We start from the raw sequence: 21997 nt of genomic DNA, 5'->3' as shown, positions 1-21997 counted from the left end.
AATAAATTTGAAATTAACAAAAATACGAAAATTTACGAAATGTTCGTCAGAGTTATAAAATATCACAATAAAAGCATAAGGTATTCTTAAAATTATTATTATATATACATATAAATATATTATAAATTATTTTATAGATATATATATTCTTTTTTTTATTAAGATTTCTCAACAATATAAATAACATTTTCGAAAAGCTATTCCTGTTCGCAGTATTCGTTGTACTTTGCATACTTATTATAGATATTTTGTACGTGAGTATAAAAAAATCTTTGTTCTAATAAATCATAATGATATAGTTAATATAAATTTCGACACTAATCGTCGACGATTATTTTAGTTTTACGATATACAATATACTCTACAAGATTATACCGAAGTTTTCCTGAATCTAAACCTACTGTCCAGCCATTTGTTTTTCTTAATCGTTTCTTGTTACATGGGTCAAAAAATATCGGACCACGGTGTTGATTTGTTAATGAAAATGTTAGTGTTAATAATTTTATTCTTTTTTTACATATATTAATTCTCGATTATACATACATATATATATATATAATAATAATTTTCTAATCTGAAATTATTTTTTTTTATTTACAGATGTAACTGTCCATGGTACGTTACACCACCCAAGATCCAAAAAATGTATTTATTAATATTAATGAAGAGTACCGAGCCCTTATATATGTCCGTTGGCAAAATCTTTAATTTTTCTTACGAATTAATAATCACGGTAAGAATTTGTTAAAAAAAAAAAAAATGAAAATGAACGACTTAACTTATAGAAGATTTTTGTTTAAGATTCTACACACATCGTTTTCTTATGCAATAGTATTCCATTCTCGATAAATATTTATGTATGTATGTATGCATGCATGTATATGTATGTAAAAAAAAAAAAAAAAGAAAAAAAAAAAGAAAAAAAATATTCAGATATATACATATATCGAAATTAAATTTGATCAATGTTACCGTACGAAAATAATATTGCATTCGTAATATTTGTCGATCTTAACTATTTAGGATGTATATAGAATAAGACACTTTGTGTTAATAATGTATAAACATACATATATATATATATGGAGTTATTATTCACCGAAAACGAACGAAGAAAAAGTCATGAGAAAAACAGTGATAGAAATAAGAACTTACCTGTAACAAAAAGAGATGAAAAAAAAAAAGAAGAAGAAAGAAAATAAATAAAACTACATTGATTTAAAAATGATACATACGTTAATCAAATAAAACAAGTAAGTTTTATTAAGCGAACGTCAAGTCCCGTAAGATTGATATAAACGTTCACTTCTTTTTTTCAAGAACGTAAGTCTTCTCTAATTGTAAGTTTTCTTACTTTACAGAAAGTAAGAATTTCTGAATGTACGTGAACGTACGAACACGAATAAAGAAACAACAAAGAGAAATATATTTCACTTCTCGAAGTCGTAACGTCGCGGATGTATCAAGCAAGAACTTGCTAATCTTATTTCTAAAGCTTAAAACTCTACGGTTGATTCACAGAAACTAGATTTTTGTCGTACAGTGTCTATGTATTTCGTACATATATCATATGTATATACATATATATATGTATGTACGCATACAGCATACGTGTATAACGTATGTACGTAGACATGTATACAGACGTATTAAACGATCATACTCGTAATGGCGAGCGCGAAATAATAACGAGATACAAGTGCAGTTCCCGAAACTCGAAACTACTTCACGGTAGGGGGCCACTCAACGAGGCCGGAGTGCATTAGGAAAATTGGAGTACCTCCAACAACTACGCGAGGCGTCAGATCGGTCAGTAGACTTGCTTGCTGTTGTTCGTGGTATAAAGCTACGTCATTTCCTCCCTTATCTTATCCTACTATGGTATAGCACTCACTCACCCCTTCCATTTCGTCCTTCGCATTTAAAAACTTATGGCTGACACCAAACTCAAAGATTAATTGCTTTTTCGTTATCAAAGATTTGATCCGTTGACAAAATTCCGCAATCTCTCTTTCTCTCTCTTTCTCTGTCTCTCTCTCTCTCTCTGTTCTCTTTTTCTTTCTGTTATCTCACTCACTTATTACGTAAAACAGAAGATTTGTAGCACACTCGAAACTATTGATGTCTCTAAATTCCAAAGCTGAGATTCGCGATAGAAACGAAGGAATAAGAAGGAATTTATAAAAAAGAGAAATAATAAATAAAAGAGGAAATAAAAAAAGGAAGGAAACAAAAAATGAGACAAACGACGTTGTCAACAGTGATGAGTTTAGCTCGAACCGATAAAGAGTCGATGAACGGGCCATGTCGTTAGAACTTTACGCTTCTATCTGCTCTTTACGATCGCGATAACTCGATGGCTGTTTGTGTTTTAGCGTTCACGTAAAAGCTTCATGATTTTATATGTGTGTGTGTGTGTGTGTGTGTGTGTACATACCTACATACAGACATACAAAAGCATAATTCCATTTGTCCTCATTATTAATATCGATAAAGATGATATTTGAAACGTATTGTTCGTTGTTGAAATTAACGAAGGACACTATTTTAGACGTCTAATGTTAGAGAGTATGCGAATTCATAACTGCAAAATTCCGATAAACGATATGTAGGTTACCTATGCATTGACCCGAACGTTTTATATGTATTTCCCTAACAATATTCCAACAATTTATTCACTTAACGAAATATCGTGGGCCAGGATTGTAGGTAGGTAGGTAGGTATGTAGGAAGGTATATATATATATATATATATATATATATATATATATATATGTATGTATGTATGTATGTATGTATGTATGTATGTATGTATGTATGTATGTATGTATGTATGTATGTATATCGAGTAATAGTAAATTTTCGAAAACAGTCGAGTTTCATAAATTAAACGCACCTGCGTTAACGAAAAACACAATGCCGCGATGTGCATATTATATAATATTATTAATAGAATATACAAATATATAAAGGGGAAGAGAAACGATATCCTGATACAAAATTATCTAAATCTCTCATAATTTCGAGCATTCGCGCATAACAATATTGAAATTTATTATAATTGTTATTATCGTTCTTCTTCTTATTATTATTATTATTATTATTATTATTTATTCGTATAATCCATGTAAATTTTTAGTCGTTTTTATAGTTAATAAAATATCATAAGAAATTATAAAATTTCGAACGACCCTCGCGTATGAAGCTATACCAGCGTTAATTTATTCTTCGGTCAATTAAGAAACGAACCAATGAAGATAAGTAAATTGCATGAGTTTTTCTTTTTTTGATTTCTTAATTTATTTTATCTTTTTCTTTTTTTAATTTTCTTCTTATTCTTTTTTTCTTGTTATTCGTTTTTTTTTTTTATGAGATCACGCGACATTTAAGCAAGGAGAAAAATGAAGAAAAATTAACGAGATGAGGATTGGATGTGAAAAAAGTATGGACGGTTAAAACGTTCGAAGAGATGGAGGAATGGAAAACGCGTGATGGGAATATTAACTTAAATTCTTTACTACTTTTTTATTCCCATACAAAATCGCATGCGGAATCATCGATTGTTCGGAAGGGGAAACTAATAATTCGGATAACGTAAAATATATTATTATCGCGAAATTATATTTCCTTCAGTCTATATATATATATATATATATATATATATATATATATATATATTATATTATATATAGATATAATAATAATATAATTATATATACATATATGGATTATTTATATATACATTATATATATATATAATATATATAAAATTCAGACATTTCTTTCCTTAAATAATAATAATAATAATAATAATAATAATAATAATAATAATAATAATAATAATTAAAATTCTTTAAATGATAATAATAAGAATTAAAACAAATATAAAAAAGATAACGTCGATCCATATTTCTGCACGTTACAGAAAAATCAATTATCCAAAGCGAGAAAGAACGAGAGAGAGAGAGACAGAGAAGAAAAAGAAAGATCCTTCACCAAATAAGAACAAAAATCAAAATCTACCTCTTCGAGGAGTAAAACGTAAAGAGGAGGGACTGCTTTGGATTTCTTTCCTTATTTACGTGCGGAAGATAGAAGAATCCGATAGCGGTATAAATATTCATCAAGTGGTATCCAAGCAGCATTTTTACGCGTTCCTGTTTCGCGAGCATCGCTTTCAGAACTGATACGCATAAAAAAGGTAAGCTCGGTGTTATTTTAAAAAAGAAAACTACATATATGTTCACGCAGATCTTCCGCTCTCTCTTTTTCTCTTTCTTTTTTATTTATTTATTTATTTTTTTTTTTTGAATAAAAAGATAAAAAACGAAAAAAAAAGAGAAGGAAAAAAGAAGCGAACTACGCGAAAGAGAAATTATTTGTCGAGTACTTGCACATCGCGTGGCGCACGTGCTACCAGCCACACGTCAAAAATAATGCCTATAAAATTTTATTTTAGGATATAGCTACGATATATTCTCAAGTAATGTTTCGTGAATCCAACAAACGGCTTGCATATTTAAAGAGAAACTAAAAGAAAGGAAAAGAGAGAGAGAGAGAGAGAGAGAGAGAAAGAAAGAGAGAGAAAAAAAAGAAAGAAAGAAAAATATATATATGTATATTTTTTGAATAGTAATATCTACGTAGATGTATCTGTACACACTTATCTACGGATAAGTAATTCTATCATTAAAGTGGAAAGCGTAGAGCTATATCTTCTTTCTTTTTTGCTCGTACGATCGTTTATACAACAGGCACGAAGCTTAAGTCTTAAGTTTTAGAGCGTGCCTCCTCAGGGTATAAAAAAATTTTTTTACGAACACATTCCCAACGCGAACACGGTAAAGAGAAAAAGGGGAACTACCGACCCGCTATCTCTTTGCGGAATTTCATGAAACGAGAGAAAAAAGACGGAGGGAGGAGAAGGAGGAGGAGAAGAAGGAGGAGGAGGAAGAGGAGGTATGATCGCGTCGTTATTTTTTCAAGCGCGCGCAGATTGAACGATCGAAGGAATTACGTGGAATATGACCTTCGAGAATTTCTCTTTTAACATTAGAACCATCGATCCTTTCAAAACGAAAAATTTCGAATTTTGTATTCTTTACAATCTACGTTCTATCGAAATTACACATACGTGTATATTTATTATTATTAAAAATGATAAAAGTCATAAGGAATGTAAAAAAGAAATAAATAGATATATATATATATATATATATATATATATATATATATTAAAGTAGAATGTTTCTTTTTAAAAATAAAAAATGAATATATATAGGAATATGATAAAAAATTCGCATTAAGAAAGAAAAAGATAACAATAATAAATCGTTAGTTCTAATTTTAGAAGCAAAATTTCTTAAAACTCCTTGTCGTTTTATATCAAAGAAATATTAACAATCGGACTTTTGCTACGCGTTATTATTTCATGAGAAAATTGTGAACAGCGAAATACCATTCTGTATGGGAATCGTTTTAGATGAGTATGTAACCTAATTACGACGAACGATTTGTAGCCAATCGTTTTGTAGGAGTCAAACGTTTCGATAGTTTTAGTCGTACGTATGTATTAGTCTAGTTCTAGTACGTATGCACTCATGGTTTTCGATAATCTTATAAATTAAGCACGGAACGTAAGTCCCAAAGGGATGCATCGCTGCACTGCATATAATGCCAACCGTAATCGAATCACTTACGCGGTTTTACCGCTACAGTTCTACTTCCGTAATGCGTTTAACGTTCTCCCTGAGTCGCGAAGCACCATAAATTTTCAACGAATCGGTTCTAAACGTATCAAATTTATTATTTCGCTTTTGTTCCGTAAAAAGACGTAAAAAGAAAAAAAGAAGAAGGAGGAACGTATAAAAACTTAAATTCGAACGATGGACGTTGAAGAAGTATCGAAGAAAAAAATTAGAAAATAAAAAAAAAACAAGAAAAAACGATAATAAAAAGTCATTAGAGAAAACGATTGATGAAATATCCGACGAGAAGAGAAATTTCTAGATAAGAATAACGATTACTCGAAATCCAATCGATAAACGAATTTAAACGACCTCACTCCTCTCTCTCTCTCTCTCCCTCTCTCTCTCTCAACGATTATTTGAAATATTGTTAACACATTCGAAGAAGACTCACAAGATTTCCCGCTGAAAAACAAATATTTACAATTTGCCCAACCCGTTCCCCTTTCCCATTCCCACCTTTTAACCGACGTTCGCCATTGTAGGTTAAATTCGATCGATCAGTTAAACAAACAAATGGAACTAAAACGAGACTAAAATCTTCGCCTCCTATACATGAAATATTCCTCGTGGAACCGATGGACGAGTTATACACACTCACGTGGTACACTCTTTGTTTCTCTCGACACTTCGAATATGTTTTCTAAGATTCCACATTGCCTTCCCACGCTTTTCGACGTTCCCCTAAATTACTTCTATCGTCGTATAACAGAGAGAGAGAGAGAGAGAGAGAGAGGGAGAGAGAAAGAGAGAGAGAGAGAGAGATAGAGATAGTAAACGCATAAGGAAGATACGAATGTAAATAAGAGCGTTGGCCTTGAGGCCAATTTGTTATATACACACATACATCATACATATATAATTCGAATGGAGTCTTAATACGTAATAGACAGCTTTGTTTACAATATTTGTTTAGATTGTTTGCGACATATTCCTTGCGACTGAGATCATCGGATCTTTATGTAACATTCGTTATCGTCCAATTAAAAATGTAAATGAAAATATGTGGACGATCGAATAAAATATCTACGATCTTAGATTTTTGAGAATACCATTACGTACGAAAACGAATCTGTATCTATCATTTTTCTCTTTTTTTCTTCAATCCCTTATTTCACGCGTGAATGTTAAAAATATACAAACGTAAAAAAAATATATATATACATATATACATAAATTATATAGAAATAAATTAACACGTACGATTGATATATACGTAAATAGTTCTTCCTCGAATTAACTCGAATAAAAATATTCCTAGAGAATAACAAAGAGAAGAAAGAAACAAATTCGGGTAGAGGACAATGAGGAGAGAACGTTAAAGGATAATACTCGGACCGCGTAATAGAGAAGGTAGAAGTGCAAAAGGCGGAGCACAGGATTAGCAGCGGTTCGTCCGAGCTTTTATCGTCGATTGCCCCGACTGGAAAAGTCCATGGAGGATTGAGAGAGAAGGGCGAGAAGTGAGGAATGAGGAGAGGGAGAGAGAGAGAGAGAGAGAGAGAGAGAGAGAGAGAGAAGGGGAACGGAAGGGTTGGGTAGTGAGGGCAAATAGGAAGTGGAAGGTAGCAACGAGGTGTGAGGGTTGAGGGTGGAAAGGAGAGTACGGAATGCAACGTCGAGCTTGACAGGAACGGTATTAATCCGGCACGAAGGACCGTAAATTTATTCCAATCCTGTATTCTGCGTCAGCGTGCCCTCGCTAAAGGCCTCCTCCCTTATCCTCTTTCATCCTCTCTCTCTCTCTCTCTCTCTCTCTCTTTCGTTCACTCTCTTTTTCTGTATATGTATATATATATATATTTTCTACTACTATTCTTTCTCGCCACCACTACAGTTTGAGACGAATCTAAATCGAGCTCGCGTTATCCCGGTCACGTTCGCTTAGTTTTCTTTCCGATTCTTTTCTTCCAGGAGGAACGAGGCCCTCTTTCCAACCCCTTTACTTTTACCCTTCATCTCTTTTTATCTTTTTTATTTCTCTTCTTTTTCTCTCTTCTTTTGCTTGCTTCCTTCCTTCCTTCCTTCTTTCCTTGCTTGCTTGCTTGCTTGCTTGCTTGCTTGCTTGCTTGCTTGCTTCCTTCCTTCCTTCCTATTCGAAAGTTCCAAGAGACGTTTACTTATTCTTCTCCTTTTTCTCTCACGTCTTAAAATCCTTTCTTCCAAGTGTCGTCGGTTTGTTTGTCAGATTGTGACCAAGGAAGAATAGATAAAGGACCATCGAATGCATAGTTATAACAACTTGACGTCTCTATGTATCTATGTATATATGTTTGTATGTATGTATTTAAGTGCAATGTATTTATAGTGTGAATTATTTGAAATATTTCTTATTCTTTTTTCTCGACGATTCTTTTTTCTCGACGATTCTTTTTCACGATTAAAACGATTCCAAGGGACCTACATACTTAAATACTTATCTAAATTGACCGATATATTATTTTCCCTTCTCTTCTTTATTTTAACGATTTCGATGTTACTCAGAACATTTATTTTTATGGTTGCGAAACGTAAACGCCTTCGCTCTTGAAAACGAGCGAATTGGCGCGCAAAAAAAAATTCAATTGGGGAAGGGGAATTGAAGGGTAGGGATTAAAAAAAAAAAGAGTGGAAGAGAGAAAGAAAAGAAAAAAAGCGTCAAGTATTTTCTCTGACGCACGTGGTTATACATACATGGTATTACAGGTATATACGTACGCTACTCTTTTTGTAGGATTTAACGAGTGGTTTAAAAAACAAACAACGAATAAAAAAAGAACGAGAAAACGAAAAAGAGAGAGAGAGAGAGAAAATCGTAAAACAGTTTTATTATCGCCATGGAAAATTTTCGTACATCTACCCACCACGTGGTGGTCTATTGTGGTTTTATTGCATCGGAAGTGTAGTGATAAAAATACGCCGAATTAGAAGTCGAGAATAGTCGGTAAATTCTCGATGCATCTTTCAAGTTGGAAATAACAATCCCGCGGATTAGATATCGCGTTAAAAACCCGCGTGTAAATTTATCAACCCCCTTTACAGAAGGAAAAAAAGAAAAAATGAAATAGAAAAAAGAAAATTGAAAAAAAAGAGAGAGAGAGAGAGAGAGAGAGAGAGAGAGAGAGAGAGAGAGAGAGAGAGAGATGATAAAAACAGGGAAATACAAGAAGAAAGGAACGAAAGAATTTCTTTTATTTTACCTGACGTCGTAAAGGAAAAAAAGAAACGGAACGAGGAGGGGAGGGGAGGGAAACAAAGAAAAAGGAAGAAACGAAAATATATGGGAGTATAGGGTATAGTAAATGCTACGGAAGTGAGACGAAATCTCGGAGATGAAAAAATTTCAACTACCGCGTAAGTACGATCCCTTAAAAGGGATCTCTTCTTCGAGCTGACTTTAAGTCGTAAACTTTCGGACCTAAACCGTAAATGGTATGTGCTAAAATGGAACGAAGTTCGTCGTTGAATCGAAACATCTCTCTTCACGTTCTCTCTTTCCCTCTCTCTTTCTCTTTCTCTCTCTTTCTCTCTCTCTCTCTCTTTATCTATTTCTCTTGTGCTTCTAGGATCACTTCACTAGGATCAAATATATCGACGGTATAAAGAGGATCGTTCGAATCTCGTAAATCGTTAAACGGAGTTCAGTAATTCTAAGTCGAGATTACTATGGGGTAACATCCCTTAGAGATAAAAGACTGTAATAAGAGAGAGGTATGATTTTCAAACTAAATAAGAATAAAAGTGAAAATGTAGAATATTTTCAATATTATTTGAAGTCTCTTAATCATAAATAAATCGTCGAGTTTCTATGGCGAATGAAACGGAGAGAGAAAAAAGAAGGAAAAAAGAGAAAGAGAGAGAGAGAGAGAGAGAGAGAGAGAGAGAAAGGGAAGAAAGAATTGAAAGAAAGAATTGAATTACGGAGATGGAAGTGATAGAAGGTAAGGGAAATAAAAAAAGCCGTTTCTCTTTTTACCCCCTCAAAATACGTCGCACATGGTTTCTTCGATTCTTTCGTTTTGTACCACTGTCAAAGGACTAAAACCGCGAGAGTTAGTAGGGTCGCCAGTAGGGTTCTAAAGAAATTTCTTCAAAGATAAAATCCACTTGGAAATTTCGATGTAAAAAAGGAATCCATTTTAGCTCGCACGATATGAATTTCACAAAACGTAAGAAGAGTAAGGGTGGTAGCGATGCTGGTTGTGTCGTTAAAGAAGTCCGACGAGTATGCTTTAACATATACGTTTTTCAATTATCCTGTTTTTTTCCTATCAAAGGAAACTATCTGTCTGATGTGCGATAATAGTAGTGTGCGTTCAAAAGACTTGGAGGCAATCTCTCTCTCTCTCTCTCTCTCTCTCTCTCTCTCTCTCTCTCTCTCTCTCTCTATTTCGTTTTTCCTATTACCTCTTTCCTAGATTCATTTTCCTGGAATAAAAGAGCGAAGGATAAAAGTGCGGTGTAAACTGAATTTTTACGATCACTTCACGATTCAACTTCCGTGAGAATATTCTTTCAAAAATTTTTAAACGATCGTAAGAAAAAGTAAGAGAGAGAGAGAGAGAGAGAGAGAAGGTTGTCGCTTTAGTGCAACCTACAACGCCTTAAACGCGATTTGATTAATTAAAATGATTTCGTTCAATTTCTTTTCGTTTATGTTTGTAGCGGACAGTAATCTTTTAGGAATACCAAATGATCAAACACGAACCTACGAACGAAGTCTCTCGAGTTTATCTTTCGTTTCAATCACCCCTCGTCATCGTCTACTTCTTCCTCTTCCTCCTCTTCTTCTTCTTCTTCTTCTTCTTCTTCTACTGCTTCTTCTCCTCTTTCTTCTTCTACTTCTTTTTCTTCTTCGCAGTACTTCCCGATGAAAGATAAATTAGTCTACTGCTTTTGGACTTACATTTCTCGGGTGAAGGTAAATCGAAGTCTTTAAGAAAGTCGTGAAACTCGGTGATTTTTTAAGAGGTAGAGAAGAGCAATGGTGTTGGACCGTTGTAAAAAAAAAAAAAAAAAAACAAAAATGTTTAAAAAAAAAAATAAAAAAAAAACAAGAAAAAAAAGAGAGAAAACAAAAGTGGTGGGAAGAATCAAACGCGTAGAAAATGGAAAAAAAAAAAACTTAGGTCAGAGTAAGAGTCGATCTGAAAATAAAAATGCTCGATGTTGCACTTTTATTTGATTTTACAAAAAAAAAAAGAAACTAAAACAGAGAGACACAGATATACATATATATATATATATATATATATATATATATATATATATATATATGTATAGCGAAAGCGAAAGAAGAGAGACATCGTCGTTGGTTCACGGATTATACTACTTTGTTTCGACCTCGTTTAACTGGGGATCGTACTATGAGCTTTACGAGCTCCTTACGGGCTCCGTCGGCGAAACAAAATTGTCTCCGGCAATTTTATGAAAGCGCTAGCACGAATAAAGATCAAACTTTGGAAGGAGAATCGATAGTAGTCGTTCCTAAGTTTTCTTCTTCTACTTGATTATCCGATTAAACGATAGTCGTATTACCCGATGATATTTTATTACATCAGGTAAAACGTTGAAAATTAATGTAATACTACGTTCCAGGAAAAAGCGAATAATTATTATTAATTCGTTCGATGGATATCATCATTTCAAAATTCGTATTCGTATTAATACTATTATCGAATTATCGAATAATATTCCTGAATCCACATATCGCTTCTTCTCATGAATAATTTTATTCGAAAGGGATATATCATACTCTCGAAATGGGTGACCCGTTTTAAATTGGACACTTCTGTATTATGCGTTTCTCTCGCCTCATTTTTTTTTCGACCTCTCTCTCTCTCTCTCTCTCTCTCCTTTTTTTATTTTAATATCCTTTTTCGTTCTTTTCTTTCATCTCTCTCTCTCTCTCTCTCTTTTTTTATACCTAACAGTCTAGAAATCTTTAGAGCTGATTTCCCTCGCTCGAGAATCGCACTGTATTATCATAATTTATTCCGTCCCATCTGCATTGGAATCAGCGACGAGATAGGGAACGAGCATTTTGTATGCAGATAACGCTGAAAGAAAAAAGAAACAAAAAAGAAATAAAGAAAAAAAAAAAGAAAAATGGAGAAGGAAAAAAAAAGGAATTCGCTCAAAGTTCGTCATGTTCGTTACGTATACTTACATGTGTATATGTTCATGTAGTACGTAAGTACGTTAGTACGTCAGAACGTAGTACGTATTACACACACACACACACACATATATGTATATATATATATACTTGCTAACCTCTATACGTATCTATACGCATATACATACGTACGTACATACGAAATAGTACTGGAGTTGTACATAAACTTGGAACGTGTCAAATACTGCGGTCAACCTACTCGATGCGTTCGGTCGAACTGCAAATGCAGCGAGAAAAGCCGAACCTGCGGAATACGCGAACCTCGTCAGAGATGGCGACGGCGGCAACAATTCCGAACGTGGAAAACGGCATTTCGTGCTTCAAACGGTCAGTTTCGAAATTTGTTGCAGCAATTAGACATACGTACGTACGTACGTACCATATATGTATGTACGGTACGTACGTACGTATGTATTTATGCATGTATATATGCACGTATGTATGTATGTATGTATCTATGCACGTATGTATGTATGTATGTATGTATGTATGTATGTATGTATGTATGTATGTATGTATGTATGTATGTTCGAGCCGATGAAACTCGACTAAATTCTCTCTCGTTTTCCACTTTGCAAACGAATAGTTTCTAGCTTTCCCCTATCGATTCTTCCGTTGGTCTGTCCATTTTGGATCTTTTACGTTGGAACGGTGAGAGACTGTTTAAAAAATACATTTTCTAACAAAAAATTTCGTACACCTTTTGTCTTCCACCAAAAAAAGAAAAAAAAAGAAGAGAGAGAAAGGAAAAAATGAAAGAAAGAAAAAAAGAACGAATTCACACTTTGTCATCCAATGTAAATGTCATTACTTTTTTTACATTTCAATTTATTCTATTTACTTCAGAGAATGTCCGACGAAAGTTGTTAAAAAAAAAAAAAAGAAAATAAAAAATAAAAAAAGAAGGAACAGTAATGTACAGGAACAGTAAGTAAAGAAAAAGTAAAAAGTAAAGGAAGAGAGAGAGTCGTAGAATGATACTCTAAAAGGAAACGCAAAAGAAAAAGAGATAATTAATAACACGAGAGCGAATGATCCCTCTCATCGCCCTACAATTTATTTTTTTTACGCACGATATCTCTCTCTCTCTCTCTCTCTCTCTCTCTCTCTCTCTCTCTCTGTCTCTCTCTCTCTCTCTCTCTATAACTCCATGTAACACATTCTGTTTCTCTCCCCAAAGATAAATGCAACGTAACACGATGGAAACGTTCTGTCATCGTTATTTACGCTTCGTCGTCTTCTCAGACTCCTCCGACGTACGCTCGAAGAATTTCCACCCATTTCCACCCAGCATCATTTTGATTGCATTTGGTATTATACTCGATGTCTCGCCAAACACGTAATACATAGATACTTACATACGTAAGTATCCTTTAAAGTCGAACCGTTTGCTGTTAAAGTCATATAGATAAAAAAAGAAAAAAAGAAAAAATAAATAAAATAAAAAAGTGAAAAGAAAAAGAATTAGAACGATAAATTATCTGTCTACGTTAAGATATATGAAATAATTCATTATCATCTTCCAACACTTATTTTCGAATTTTATTATTTGGATCATGAAATATATATATATATATATACATATATATACACACATATAGTATGTATATATATCATTATATATATAATATATATTATATATATATGATCTATACACACACACACACACACACATACATGCATACATACATATATATATATATATATATCAGTTTTAATGATATTAGAACGAGAAAAGGGAGGAAGTATCGTTGGTATTTGAACAGCGACACGGTCGAGGGATCCACGATAGTGTCCATTACCGGTAAGAGGTCATCGTTGGGTCCATGGTTAGTGGCTACCACGCGAGGTCGTCTCTTCCTGTCACTTCCTGTGCTTCCACCCTCCCGGCATTGCATTATGGGATACCAGCATTATAACGGGACACGTCGTATAAATCATCCAGACTTGACGTGCGTACGTCGGTACGACCCTACCGTGTCACCGCAAATTGCCGAGATTAGTTGTTAGTGACGTACCATGAATTGTCTTTCTTCCCCTCCGAAAAGGAGAGAACCAGACATCCTTCGAACACTTTCGCCCATCAAAATATATACGATAACGTGATATACAGAGAGAGAGAGAGAGAGAGAGAGAGAGAGAGAGACCTTCGAAAAATTATACATCCATCGAAATATCTTCGTTATTTATCCCCGATACATTTGTTTTCTCTTATATTTCCGAGAAAAAAAGACAAAAATTTACAAACGTCGATCGATATATTTACGAACTAAATGTTTGTTCATCGCTTGAAAACAAACGGACGTATGGAAAAACGTTCGTAAATATTTTCATCGACGAAACGTTATTGCCTCGTTATTAATATTTAAGGAATAGATACAATAATACAAATCGTTTTACGAAGATCGATATTCACGATGTAGAATAATCCATGATACACGAGAAGAGAGAGAGGGAGAGGGTTGTCGATTTTAGTTTACATGGGAATTATGAGAGAAATTATAATACTTGATATACTCCTCGTGCTCCGGAGCTAAAACAAGGCCGATATCGAGTGAGCGTGGAAAGGATAGTACAGAGAAGGAGAACACGGTAGAGGTAAAGAAGAGGACGAGGAGGAGGAGGAGGAGGAGGAGGAGAAGGAGAAGGAAAGAGGCCAGAATCAAAGGGGTTAGTAGTAGCTCACAGTTCTAATGGAATTAGGATTTCGACGAAGCGGGATAATGTGAAATAGGGACGTGTTTTCCCGTGGGAGAAGAAGGAGAGAAGCTCTGTCCGGAATTCCGAATTTCTGTCTCGAACTACGACGTTAAGTCCCGCCGCGGAAAATGGATTTCGAAATTACTCGCGAAGATAAGCATCTCAAGATGGAACAACAATCCTTCTTACTTCGAACGAACGAACGAACGAATGAACGAAGAAAATTGGTCGATTTTAAAGCGACACGAAACTAGGGAAATGGGTATAGGAATTGCCTATGCCTACTTATGGATATTAGAGAATTTCCTGCGCGTTAGAACACGCGAGGAAATTTCAACGAGTCACAAGTAGTTAGATTTAATTAAGGACACCGTTGCGTGTGTCACCGTCGATAGTAAACGTTTCTAGCGAGTTATCGCGGGTAAACCTTCTATGTGTATTAAGCTTTCCTTCAATCTCTCTCTCTTTCTCTCTCTATATATATATATCTATCTGTCTTTCTATCTCCTAACGTTCGTATAATTATATTAAAGACGGCCTCGTTAACGTTTCGATTCTCCGTTATTAGAACGTAGGATACGTTCCTGTTCGTCATCGCCTAGTAAGAATCTCTAAATCGAACAGTGGCGTTAAAGGAAAGAGAAAGAGAGAGAGAGAGAGAGAGAGAGAGAGAGAGATAAAGATGAAAGAAAAAAATATAGAAAAGTTCCACATCTCGTATTTCCAGTTCGCAACCTGATTTATTATCAATTAGAAAGAAAGAAAAGATAAGACAGAGAAAGAGAGAGAGAGAGAGAGAGAAATAGAAAGCAGATTAAAAAAAGAAAAGAGAACGGAAAAAAATATTTGGAACAAAACACGATTTCGCGAATTAAAACGTAATCGATCCTTCGCGTATTCTCGTATTACGATTATGTCGTGGCCACAACTACGTTTCGCATTACTACGAACTAACGTCCAACCGGTTTTCCATGAGGTCACCACTTATGTACTTCTACTGTACTATTCGACTACGCACCGACTACGCGACACCATCGTCCAAGTTGGATATAGGATTGCATATACATAGAAGGGTACGCCTGAGCCCGGAGCTGCATAATAATTTTCCTAATCCCTGAAATACGACGACTACGACGACTACGACCAACTACGACCAACTACTACGACGACTATGACGACAACGACGACTACCATCTACCTTCTCCCTTCTCCCTTCTCTCTTCTCCCTTCTCCCTTCTCACTCCTCCTCTTCTTGAATCCGACGACGTGAAAATTAGCTCAGCTCCATGGATATAACGGAAGTGCCCTTAAAAGCATCTTCTCCGTGATGGAATCCGCATAGCCCTTTTTCTCCCTTCGTCCATGCTCTTTAACTCGTTTAATAAGAAAAAAAGAAAAGGAATAAAAAGAAAACAAAGGAAAATTAGAAGAAAAAAGAAAGAAAGAAAGAAAGAAGAAGGAAGCTAAGAAATATTTCGCGGAAGTATAACGGATGAGAAGAAAAGGAAAAGGAGAAGAAAGAAAAAAATGAGAGAGACGTCATCAACGTCAAAGAGTTTTTAGTTTTGTAATTACTTCGATTATCCCTTTCATAATTGTTAATAATTATCAAATAATTCCGCATACGGAAATTCCATAGGGCTTTTATTTTACTTTTACTTCTCTTCCTGCCTTTTCGAAAACAACAATGACGGACCTGCTTATCCCTTCTTTCTAAAAGTACGTGAGACGAATGGCACGCACACACGTACATACGTACGTACGTACATACATACATACATACGTTCTCACGAAATTCCAAATGCCAGTGCAAATCGAATCAGGTCGGCTATGAATCTTCCCGGGTAAGAGCGTGTTCGGGCTTGGTTCCCGAACGAGAGTGAGTACTGCAAGGGAGATTTCTGTAGGAGAACTTTCGAGGAGCCAACGAACGGGACGTTCGAAGTATGGCGAGGTATAAACCGACGCCAAGGATTTAAATCGTTGCCATTAGAAATGGAAATCAAAAATAAAGGGAGAGAAAATAAAAGAAAAGAAAAAAAAATATATTAACGTCTCGTGAACGAACCAAAGCGATTATTTAAATATATAATAACAACGTGTCGACGTCGTTATTGTGCGAACGTCGTTCTAAAGAAATGCAATTTCAAAGAACGGAGAAAGAAAATTTCTTTTTATCCCCGTTGATGAGTTTGTTATATATAAAATGGTATATATAAAGAGAAAAAAAAAAAAGAAAAAAAAAAAATGTTTTCGATGAGTGCATTTGATAAGAAGATCATCGTCCAGAGGTCGCAGGAAATGATTCATAATATACACGTGACAAATTGTTTTACTCTCTTCTCTCCTCCTCTACCTCCTCTTCCTCCTCTTTGTCCTGCTTCTCCTCTTCCCTCCCTTCGTTCTTCACAGCTTCCGTTTTAGAGAGACGCACGCTATCTAATTTAACTCGAGATTAATCAGGCCGAACTTTGCCAATCGGCCGTTTAAGCGGCAATGGCGGCAAAAACGACGACGAGGATGGCGACGACGACGACGACGACGACGGCGAACGTTATCAGAGATTGGCTGACATTTGACTGCCTAAGAAACTTTACTTTCTAACTCGACGAATCGATTCGAGTTTCTTAATAAGATTTAAGAATCAAGAGGAAACTTATTTGATCTCTTCTCGAATCGACTACTCGATGTAGCATCGATATAAAACAAAAAAAGAAGAAAAGAAAGGAAAGTAAAGGGAAGAAAAAGAGAAAAGAAAGTATTCGAATAAGTGTGAACGATTGAAATCGTTTCGATGCAAATGTGTGACACTATGACTACCATAAAATCAGTAATCAATAGGGCATTGTAAATTGGTAACCACGACCGCACAAAAACCACAATATATAGTCGATAATGCAATAACGACAACCTTATTGGTTATTATCGACACATGTTTATGTATGAACGTGTGTGTGTGTGTGTATTATATGCGTAGGTAATTAAAATATTGTATAGAACGTTTATCGCGTGCTTCATAAATTAACATAATTTCAAACACGTCACGCACACAGAGAAAAGGAGGCCACGCATTTGTAATGATAATTGTTATATTAATGAAAACGTTATTTCGACAAGAATGATCCCCTTTCGATTTACTGTCGATTAAATAATTCATGATGGTTTCTATAATTTGAGAAGAAAAAAAGAAAAGAAAAATAAATAATGGTTAACCAAATCGTTCGTGAAATTAGCAAAAGGAGATGGAAGTGTTAACGGATCGTTCTCTACAAAATGTTAGTTATATATTAACAGAAAGAGAGAGACAGAGAGAGAAAGAGAGAGATAGAGACAGAGAATGACGTGATTCGGCAATTGGACAAAATTGAACACAAATTTGCATAACGATTCCGTACGGACCAACGATTAGTATCGCAACTAATTATCTAATTAACAGTATAACTGTTTCAAGCTTATCGAACGCTTTTAATTCTGCGTCACCGTCGAATAAATTCCTTTTGACGTCGATGGTATTTAAATTTCATTATATATATATATGATTTTTTAAGTTTTATTATATATAGTTTTATTATATATATAGTTTTTTTAAGTTTAATTATATATATATAATTTCTTATATATATATATAAAAGAAAAAGCAGAGAGAGGGAGAGAAAAAAAAGAGAAGAAAAAAAAATTCTATTTAAATTCGTCGAACGAGTATGAAATTTCTCAAAAGCTTTGATACTCACGTGTCTTGTGTCCGCCGCGAGCAGAGGAGTGTGTGCCTGCAACAACGAGTGCCGTAGGCATTAGATAAGGGTCGCGTTATATCGACGTTTCTCTTACTTTCGTTAATTTGAAACACGTATCATGCTGGAAAAAGAAAAACTGAGAGAGAGAGAGAGAGAGAGAGAGAGGGCAATGAGGGAGGAGGGGAGTTTAAAGAGAAAGAGAAAAAGAGAACGCAACTCGATGCATTCATTCGATGCACCACGGCTTGAAATTTTACGTTGGTAAAGCATGCCATTTTGTGCGCTACGCATTTGCATTCGAGAAGGGGAGGGAAACGAACGGATGCCGTGCAGAGAGTTCTCATGCAGTGCGAAATTAACTAGAAAAAATTCAACGCCGTCTCCCCGCTATCCTTTCTCTTAACATTATTATGCATATTATACGAAAAATTTTGTTATATAAATTTCTTTTTTTTTCCCTCCCACGTAATTATTCGAAGAACGTAGATTTTATATTTCAAATATATTTATATCGCATTAACGAATATAAATCGTGCAAATTGTAATCCAATGGTAATGATTTACGAAATAATTTTCTCTTTGAAAATAAATAAATAAATAAATAAATAAATACATACATAAATAAATAAATACATACATAGATACATACGTACGTACATACATACATATATATATATATAGGTGTATATATCCTTATAAGTATATCGGTGAAAGGAGAATGATTTCTTCGAAGCTCTGTAAAAAAAAAAGACGCTAAAAAACGCTAAACAACGCTTCGCTTCCTTTAAGGCCCTTGGAAAGTGCTCGAGCTATTTTCCGCCAGGGAAAACTCGCGCGACGAAATCGTTCTGCGAATACCAGGCTCTCGAGAGAGACCATCAAACGTTTTATGATTCGATTTAACGCCTTTGTAGAAACGAGCAGTGCGGCTTCCTTTCTTCTGCCGTATTAACGACGAACCGTGGTTGATAAAATTTCATGAACTTGTCGTGACGTCCTTACAAATTCTTTCTTTACGGTTGGAATCAAGCGAGAAACAAAATATGATTTCTCGAATTTTTCTTTCTTTTTTCTTTTTATTTTTACCTTTTTCTTTTTTTATTCTCTTTTCATAAACCGTAACATACGTAAGTACATAAATACGTACTTGCACAAATTGCGACGATCGTTTACGTAACAGATACTAGTTTCACATAGTAGTTGAGAGTATTTCTTTTTCTCCGTTTACTTTGTTTCTTTTTCTTTTTTTTTTTTTTTTTAATATTCAAAGTTTGGATGCTTTTCGATCAGGACACTCTACTCTCTTTTTGTTGATCGTAGTTTACCCATAGTTTATCCGTAGTCGCCGACAGGACGCAGTCCTAATTGAAATTTATTGCTACTTCCTGCGATTCCCTTTATTGCGAAACATAACACCTCGAGAGAAGGATTGTTCGATAAACGGAGATTTATCTCTCTCTCTCTCTTTCTCTCTCTCTCTCTCTCTCTCTCTCTCTCTCTCTGTCTGTCTGTCTGTCTCTCTCTCTCTGATTAATTTCTCTCTGTTAATTTCACTGCGATTGAAATTCTATACGCATTCATTGAACATTCGCGACGAAATGATTGTCAATTAAAATCGTTCCAAATCAATTAAAGATGAAAATAATTTTTATTAAATGGAAGAAAAGAATCGAGAAGAATTCGATTTGTTAATTCGTCGACGATACCTACGTCGACGATTATTTTATTTCACAGGACATCTATTTCATTTCGCACGATCCCTTTCTTTTTTTTCTTTTCATCCTCTTTTTTTTTCTATTCATGAAAAACTATCGAAGGAATATCCATACGAACGTGAATCTTCGTTCCTTTTGAAGAGTATACATAACCGGTGTATTCAATTTATGAAAAATTCTCAGGACCTTGTTCTTTCTGGAATATCTATTTGCAAGGGAAAGTTGAATTTCGTTTCGACTCGTACAAGAGGGGATAAGGCTACCCTTGAAACTTTAGATGTTTGTCTATAAAATATTCCATTCCGCAGCTCGATCGTCGTATGTTAAATTACGAATACATACGAGTAAAACCTTCTAACATATCCTTTCCTTTATTTATATAAGAACAGCTAAACTAAATATATTGCTAAAATTCGTGTTAATCGTCGTTAAAAATCTAAAAGGATTTTGTCGATTCTTTCGTTGAACTTTCGATATTATCTATATTTTTTTCTTCTTTCTATATATTTTCTCTTCTTCTATTTCTTTTTACCAACGAAAAGTACTATTTGTTGGTTCTCTCACTTCCCAATTTTGTTTTATATACACCCGAACTCTCGCGTTTCAAGTTGCAACGTCGTTTCTTTACTTCCCATGGGAAAATCACGAGATTGAATTTTCTTTTAGCGGGAGAGAGAGAGACAGAGAGACAGAGAAACAGAGAAACAGAGAGAGAGAGAGAGAGAGAGAGAGAGAGAGAGAGAAAGGAGAAACGATATATCGAATAAGTCGGTAGTATCAATGGGAAACCAAGTGTAGGTGTTTGTCACTGGACCGGAGATCTGTCACTCAACGGAGACGATCAAGAGAAAGGACATTTAAAAACGATTTTTCAAATATCCTTTACGTTTTTACCTTTATCTTTTTTTTTTTTAATTCGTTGAGAACGAAATAAAAGAGAAAGAGAAAGAAAAAGAAAAAAAAAGAAAGAGAAAGAGAGAGAGAAAGAGAGAAAATCAATTCCTCAAAACTTTCCACGAATCAATTATCCTTCCTCGATTCGTCTTTCATTCAACTTTTTTTCCTAACTCCCTACCACCCTCCCCAACTTTCATCCTCTTTCTACTACCTATCTTCGTTCTCTCACCATCCCATCGTTACGTATTACATAGAAATTCAGCCAAACACGCGCGGATAGTTACAATAGTTTCTCGACATTTATCCTCTTCATTCTCGTTTGTAGTATACCTGCTTCAAGGAGACACAAGTTTTCGAGAAAAGTAGAAGTAGAGGAAATAAGTGAGGAAAATTACGAGGTGTCCCTTTTTCTAAAGATGGTTTTCTTCTCTTCCTTCTTCTCCTCCTCCTCCTCCTCCTCCTACTTTCCCTCTACCTTCTCATTCTCGTAGTCGAACTAGTGCTTTCCACCGCAGTGGAAAAGTTCGAGTTCGTTCGTTGGAGTTTTCCTTTCGTCGTACGGACGAATGAAAAAAAAAAGGAAAAGAAAATAAAAAAAATAAAAAGGGAGAAAAAAGAGGGACGATCGTAGGCACGAAAAGAAAAGAGAGAGAAAATAAAAGAGAGAGAGAGAGAGAGAGAAAAGATCGTGTAGACGAAAGTTGAATGGTAATTAATTATACGAGCTTGTCGTGTCACCCACCGTTAGAATATGAAATCCAATTACCTTCTACGTGCCGTTACTTCCGCTCGCTACCTACGGAAAATAGCGAGCGACTCTTATACCGCTGTTTTTATACAAAGAAAAGAAAAGAAAAGAAAAGGGAGAAAAAAGAAGAAGAAGAAAAAATATTTCGAGAGGGTTCTTCTCTCCCCTCTCTTTTTCATTTTCCCCGAACGAAAAAGTGTACTTTCCGAAGGTCTTTTCACGCATAATTGACTCGCTGATCGATGATACCGTATGATAGCTCAATCTTGGTTATACGTATAGATATATGTATATATACA

At 34.8% G+C, this 21997-nt stretch overlaps 1 protein-coding gene across 18 annotated transcripts in view; it reads right to left on the bottom strand.

Moving 5' to 3' along the window:
• LOC127070439 (disks large 1 tumor suppressor protein) overlaps positions 1–21997 on the bottom strand; it is a 461967-nt gene that overhangs the window by 97911 nt on the left and 342059 nt on the right. For 15 of the 18 annotated variants that reach the window (XM_051008545.1, XM_051008424.1, XM_051008415.1 and 12 more), the window contains one exon: positions 18336–18371. The exons of the other annotated variants lie outside the window; for them this stretch is intronic. In XM_051008545.1, coding sequence (XP_050864502.1) covers positions 18336–18371 — 36 coding nt within the window. The remainder of the gene's footprint in view (positions 1–18335; positions 18372–21997) is intronic. 18 annotated transcript variants of the gene reach the window in all.

This window comes from Vespula vulgaris, chromosome 1, assembly GCF_905475345.1.
Source record: "Vespula vulgaris chromosome 1, iyVesVulg1.1, whole genome shotgun sequence".
Lineage (NCBI taxonomy): Eukaryota > Metazoa > Arthropoda > Insecta > Hymenoptera > Vespidae > Vespula > Vespula vulgaris.
This window is presented reverse-complemented; position numbering and strand designations above follow the sequence as displayed.